General features: G+C 40.7%; 1 protein-coding gene across 22 annotated transcripts; it reads right to left on the bottom strand.

The window, feature by feature from the left end:
* Positions 1–525: 525 nt before the first annotated feature.
* On the bottom strand, positions 526–5,538 carry LOC127333143 (histone deacetylase HDT2). Of its 22 annotated transcripts, none has more exons than XM_051359465.2 (7): positions 5,074–5,538; positions 4,450–4,520; positions 4,027–4,273; positions 3,898–3,942; positions 3,337–3,796; positions 1,858–1,898; positions 526–768 (listed from the first exon to the last, which is right to left on the bottom strand). In XM_051359465.2, the coding sequence occupies exons 1-5, from the start codon at positions 5,084–5,086 to the stop codon at positions 3,654–3,656; spliced, it is 519 nt and encodes a 172-aa protein (XP_051215425.1). In that variant the 5' UTR covers positions 5,087–5,538; the 3' UTR covers positions 526–768; positions 1,858–1,898; positions 3,337–3,653. The 22 variants fall into 22 exon arrangements, with proteins under 22 accessions (XP_051215425.1, XP_051215416.1, XP_051215422.1 ...); XM_051359456.2 differs by having other exon boundaries at positions 1,809–1,898; XM_051359462.2 differs by having other exon boundaries at positions 3,327–3,796.
* Positions 5,539–7,074: the final 1,536 nt, after the last annotated feature.

The raw sequence follows: 7,074 nt of genomic DNA on the forward strand, positions 1-7,074 counted from the left end.
TAGGGGCAGTTTGGAAAGTGCCTCTAAATGTTTTTAGGGGCAGTTTGAAAAGTGCCTCTAAAGGTTTTTAGGGGCAGTTTGAAAAGTGATTCTAAAGGTTTTTAGAGGCAGTTTGAAAAGTGCCTCTAAAGGTTTTTAGGGGCAGTTTAAATTTTGCCTCTAAAGGTTTTTAGGGGCAGTTTAAATTTTGCCTCTAAAGGATTTTAGGGGCAGTTTAAAAAGTGCCTCTAAATGTTTTTAGAGGCAGTTTGAATTTTGCCTCTAAAGGGTTTTAGGAGCAGTTTGAGATTTGCCTCTAAAGATTTTCAGGGGCACTTCGAGTTTTGTCTCTAAATGTTTTTAGGAGCATTTTGAGATTTGCCTCAGAAAGTCTTTAGGGCCAGTTTCAGAACTGCCCAAAAAAGCTTTTAGGGGCACTTTGAGATATGCCCCAAAACACAATTAGAGACAACTCTAAGAATTGTCCCAAAACACAATTAGAGGCAAATCTAGGAAAATTCTTCAATATAACAATAAAGGCAGATATAAACAACAATGAATGCACATAATCCAAATACATATACATAATCCAGAATTCTATATATCACGTCATAACAAATCATAATACATGTAACTTCACATCATTCCAAATATCAAGTTTTCAACTAAAAGTTGAAGTAAAAACTGCAACCTTCCAATCATGACATAAACAATGCCACCGGTAAGGCCTAGAGCGAACTGAATTGCTTCCGGGTATGTGCCACGACCACAACATGATGAACATTTGAACTAGAAAAGAAACAACAAATCAGTAGTTTACTCAAAATACAGTACATCCCAATTTTTATTGGCAAATACATGACTTGCATATCATAAGAACATATTTTACAAAACAACAAACTTGTGACTGGTCAAAACAGATTTCATAGAATAGTTTATTTACAACTTCACTTCACATAGTAGAATATTGCTCTGAGAAAAATGAGACCAAACAACCTGGTCTTTGTTCAAGCAAGTGTCATCGTCAAGAACTGTAGATCCACAAAACAAATCAAACAACTAATATTCCCATCGAAATGCAGAGGAGCAATTATATATCGGTCATTGTATTCACAGCAGATGAAAACATCGAGTGATTTTACAGTAATGCAATGAAATCTGCCGAGACAGTTTAACCTATAACCAAAACGGTAGTAAGATAGAGCAGTAAAACTGAAGCAATTATACTCCAATTATAGTCCCCTAAAAGATTGTCAACTATCTACAATAAAAATCAGAAAATAAGTTACAAATCTGAAGGTTCTAGTCATTTCTGGTATACCATTTCAAATTGTTGTTTGATCACGTCATGCTTTTTTGAGAAGATTTTTTAGCAGCAAACTTTGATCAGCTACACTAAAAACACAAGCAACGTTTGTAACACACCATCATGCACATATTCCAATTTTTTGTTGATGGAATTAGTACAACACATTAATCACTGGGATATAATTTCAACTCTAAGAGCATGCAAAGAACAGTAATCACTGGGATATAATCTCAACTCTATGAGCATGCAAAGAGTAGATGGACCAGAGAAAAAGATATTCAGATATTACTAAAGAGCAGGTAATTATAAATCTCACACATATACAAGTAGAATTAGTAGGCACATGTACAGTCTCACAGCATATTCTTCCTATCACGCTTTGTTGTTCAGACATTAATTTCTTTTCCCATGTTTCCCAAAGAAAGGCAAAGCACGACCTAATTAACATGCTTCCAAAAATATAAATAATCGCAGTTGGTTGTATGCACAGGAACAACCAAAGACACACTGCCATATTTACCTCCAGAAACAACAAGCAATGCGCCAACAGAACTGCATGTAGCAAATACCTTATTTGTACCCAAGATATCAAGTCCAGCTATCACCATAACTGTAGGACGTCAAGAATAAATGTGCCAATTAATATCAAGTACTGAAGGATGATTCCAATAATAGATAATCATTTGACACAAGCTGTTATTGGTCTAATGTGTGCACAAACAATTATTCAGATTATTTAACATTTGAGTTTATGTAGAGTGATATCTTGCACCACGAAAATGAATGTGACACTCATTAAGATGGATCTTTCGAGCCAGTGACTCAGCCGCTACTTTTAACTTTGACAGCAGAGGCTACATCTCTATCTCTATCTCTACTATATAAAAAAGAGGAACTTGTTCTGTTTCCTCCGGTCGAATGTTTCGTCCTACATATTTTTCATATGACCATTTTACCCTCCCACCGCACCCCTCCAAATCAAAACGAATCCCATCAAGCCGAAACCAAATCAACGAATCCCATGTCAACAGACCCTAGCGCAGTGGCAGCCATCGCGATGGAGACGGAATCCTCCGCCGCGGCGCACCTCCTCCTTAGCCCTCCCGTGATCTGCGACGCGCCTCCCTTCGCCAGATGCCGCCGCTGACGGCGCACCGGCGTCGTACTTGCCTGCACTCCACCGGGTTTTTTTCCTCCTCCACTCCACCTACAGGTTTTTCTGGGTTTTTTTCCTTTCGTGAAAGGCGCTGAAACCACGCTCGGATATTTCCCTCCTCCGTCGCCTTTCTTCCGCCACCACCGCCGCATCCATCACTGGCCGCCGCCATCGATTGGCGCTGCCACGGCGCTGATGAACTCCCCCTAGTCCCCTAAACTGGAGTATCCCTCAAAAATTAGATCGTAGACAAGAGCCATAATATATGTACCATCACCACCGAAGAGAGTTCTGTCTTTTCTTTCCGTCGCCATGAGGAACAAGTAAACCTTCAGATTTGGATACCTTTGCTTTTCGGTGACTCCAATGAAATACTCAATTCTACTTAACACACTTATATTCATCACGTTTATTTTGGTTTACATATCTCAACATGTATTCTTGATTTACCAGGGCTTGCATTCTGCACGGACTATCCAGTGTTGGAACTTTATGAGGATGACATATCTTATCATGCGCATGGTCTAGACTTTATGGCCTGAGATCAGGTATCTATACTATTAACGTTGCCATTTATGAAATACAGGTAAATCAAGTAAGTTTGTATTATTATATGTGCGAACCGATAGTATTCTCCCTATTCATTTTTATTTTTATTTTCATGGAACTTGATGTACATCAAGCACGTTATTGGATAGAATATATAACCATGAAGGGCATATGGTTTTCCCTTTTATGACTTCTTTTGTTATTCAAATAGTTAACATTTTACATTTGTACTTATAACTAACTGAAGTAGAGTTCGTATTTATAGGAACAGTTCAGGTATATGCAGATGTCTTAGTAACATAAGTTGTGCTGCCAAATTAGCAGAGTGCTTACCAGAACTAACCTCGACTATTTGTGGCTTGTAGTGCCACTGTCACACCGTCCTTATCTCTCCTTATGTCGTTGCAGCCAGCAGGACACTGTCGCCGCAGTCAGCAGTACCATGCCATCGAACCGTTGGTCGACTCGGGCCCGTCTTCTACTGGCCTCCTGTCTGGCAAGTTCAAATATAGATAAATAACCCCTTCTTTTGTTAACTGGGTTGGCTTTACAAGTTAAGATTTAACTAAAATATTTTCTCACAAGAGCAAGGAAAATAAATTAACAATGACTTTGTTATCTAAACATGTAGAATAATGTTCTGTCTTTGAGTGTATTCACTTATCTATAAATAGGTTTCATGTCTTGGTCATCATCACTCTCATCATCATCACTGTCTTCATCCTTCTTACTATTTCCAAAGATTGGTTTCGCAGGCTCAATCTTGACTTGTTTTGGCTTCTTGTCCTTTGCTTCAGCTTTGGCTTCATATGCAATGGAAATGGTTACAGCCCAAAGTTCGAAGACATGTGTGCAAAAGAAATGCCAATGAATAAAAATAGAAACAAGGGAGAAGTCTGAATACCATTTTCCTTGGTGGCTGGAACAATTTTCTCCTCCACCTGTTCATCTGAAACTAAAACAGACCACTTGTTAAGTCATCGCACACAGGACATACACTGAACACAATAGCACTACTATGATATATGCATACCTTCAGATTCTTCTTCAGAGTCAAAATCCATCTCGTCTCCTTCGGCCGGCTGGAAAACCATGTACCCAGAGAAGAAGACACTGGAGGACTTGGAGGTGTGCGAGAGCTCAAACTCCTTCTCGAAGACCAGGTCGAACGGGACCTGGGGGAACTTGTCAGTAGACAGGGTCCCGATGGAAAGCTTCTGGTCGTCCACCTTCACGAAAATGGTCGCCTTGTCGTCTTTCTTGACCTCACCAAAGGCACCCTACCAAGAGAAACAGAACGGAGAGGAACATCTCAATGACCAGCTAAGATAAGGCACAATTAAAACTCATGTACACAGCTTGGCAGTTGCAAGAAGAAACTAGCGATGTGCATCTCAGTGACCCAATAAATTGCATTCTCGTCACAGAGAGAAGAAATGAGGGATGTTGAGCAAACCTGAGAGATGTGCAGGAAGTGGTCATCTTCAGGTGAGACCTTGACCGACTGTCCAGGCTTAACCTCGATGCCTGCACAGAAATTAGTTAGGAGGCCCAGCTATATACACATTTCAGCTTTTATACAAATATAAAAATTGCAGAAATGGAACATAGTCAGGTCTCAGATGATTATGTTTGACCAGAGAGGATTTCATGGAAAATATTTTAGGGGTGAACGACATGTACAGATGAAAGGGGAAAATTGAAATAAAAGGGAAAATAGATCGAAAATATAAGTCATGGGGTATGTTTGGGCTTGTTGGGGGCAGTAATAAAAAGGTTTGTTATAGATTCGCACAGAAAACTAGAGGATTAACATGAACGGTAGCCGCACAGAGAAGAACAATATCAGGGAGATTAGAACGGAACCACAGCTACGAACGACGAGTTGAATCTAGCGGTCTGCTGGTTAGATCGCAGGCAGAACAGTTGAAGGCATGCAATTTTATCATCATACACAACAGCGGTAGCCTAGGATTTGACGATTCCGCCGTGATCCCATAAACTAAACACGGACGGGGTCGTAAATCGAAAACGAAACGGGTCATGCGAGATAAATGGGGGAGAGATGTGTGAGCGTTACCCCAGAACTCCATTGGAACGGCGGCGGCGGGTGGCGGCGACCTGGGAGGAGGAGAGGCGGCCCTGGTAGGGTCAGACAACAGCGGCGCCGAAGGCGGCCATCAACGGCCGGGAGAAGATGGCGGCGGAGCCACGCCAGGGAGCGCCGGGCGTGAGCAGGAGCAGGGCGGCGCCCGCGCGTAGGGCGGCATCGAGGCGGCGGGTGAGGGCGAAGCCTCACCGGGCAGCAGCAGCGACGAGCGGCGGCGCGGGGGTTGGCCGGCGATGGCCAAACCGACCAGCGACCGCTAGGGTTTCTAGGTTCGGGGGCGGACGAGGTAGAGCTGGAAAACCAAATCGAATTGGGGAAGGATACAGAGCTCATCGAGGCGGACGAAAGCCCCATCTCGCCGGCGCTGGAGAGGGCCGGAGGCGGCCAGGAGAGAGCGGCGGCGCGGCCAGGCCATGGAGAGCTCAACGAGAGGAGGAGAAGACGGCGAGAGTGAGGCCGTGAGGGGGTGGGTCGACTCGGGGTTGACCCGACCGAGCCGGATCGACTCGGTCGAACCAGGTTGGGCCGGGCCTGGTTGGCCAGGCCATTGGGCCAACCCAACGGACAATTTGGTCTATTTTTTAGGAAAAACCTTTTAAACATTTAAGTTGTTTTAAAAAAACACAACCAATAAATAAAAGTGAGTATCAGCAAATGAACTCTATAATAAAAAGTAATTTAAAACAAATAATTTAAAATCAAAAGAACGATAGTATGAATTTTCCTCTAAATTTTAGAAGACCAATTTTAAATCTTAAACTATTAAGACCTAAATTCTAAAAATATAATTTTCTTGTTTCTATTTTTCACATCAGGAAGTAAATATTGCTTTGTATAAAAATTTCATATAATACAACAATTGTTTCTTTGTGGTTATGTTTAATCATATGAAAACCCTAATTGATCATTATTCTACATATAATTTCAAAACCTAGAAAAGAATTAAAAGATATACCCTTATTTCAACTACTATTTAAAACCCTTAATTGCATTTACCTTATTTATCATTTCTTTTAAATGATAAAAAATGATATAAATGCCTGACTCAATAATAACTTGAACTTAGGATTTACTGAATTCAATTTGCTAATCAATTTATTATATGACAAATAGGAAATCATAATTCCATAATTCCAAATGCAACCCTAATTCTATCGCTGAACCAGAGCATAGCTCTCCATTATCTACCGTGCAACCGTAGCGCTCCATTATACAATCCGATTTGAGCAGGACTACATACTGTAAACAGACATGTCCATGCATAAATTAATTACCTGGATAAACAAACATTGTAATTTTTTTACATCATCTCCTGAATCTCTCCAATTCTATTGTTTTTAGGTGATAGCCGAAATGACTTGTGTTAGCTGTGAGAAACCTTCTGAAAGTTGTGGTCGTGCAGAGAGGAAAACAACAAGTTTCAATGTTGTCGTCGTTCCTGCATTCCTACACGGTGTGGTAAGAATCTAATGAATTAATAGACATGAATGTTGAAACTGTGGTTTGCATTCATTGTGACACAGTAGCCAATCATATTATTTACAACTGAACACTATTTGTTTACCTACAGAATGTACCTTACTCATTCAGAGAGAGATTGAACAAGTTCACGAAGAATTAGCTAGTTTACGGGACACCCAATTTCCGCAAATATGATTTGGTCCTGAGAAAGGATAGGTTGAGGACATATATTTGTGGTCCTTACTGGACATCTTTAATTAGGGCTTATGATATAGAAGTGGGAATGTTGTGCATTTCGAATACAATGAAGATTCTCTTGATGGATTGTCCAACTTATTCAATGTTACTATTTACAAGAACAATATTGAGAAAGATTTAGTTGAAGAAACTGGTATATTCTTGCTCAACTTCATGGTTTTAAATTTAGTATGGTTGCTCCTGTAGCCATTCATTTATGTTACTGAACTTGTATTACACCGATTTCTGCAGTGGTTGGAGATATGTCTAGTT

The sequence above is a fragment of the Lolium perenne genome, chromosome 2 (genome assembly GCF_019359855.2).
Source record: "Lolium perenne isolate Kyuss_39 chromosome 2, Kyuss_2.0, whole genome shotgun sequence".
NCBI classification, from domain to species: Eukaryota; Viridiplantae; Streptophyta; class Magnoliopsida; order Poales; family Poaceae; genus Lolium; species Lolium perenne.

Bases quoted from the DNA above. Each gene is read 5' to 3' on its own strand.
- LOC127333143 (XM_051359470.2), bottom strand. The intron at 4,274-4,449 runs GTTTGCTCAACA...TTCTCTTGGTAG, and splicing joins ACTTCCTGCACATCTCTCAG to GGTGCCTTTGGTGAGGTCAA. The intron at 3,797-3,897 runs GTATTCAGACTT...TTGCATATGAAG, and splicing joins TCCAGCCACCAAGGAAAATG to CCAAAGCTGAAGCAAAGGAC.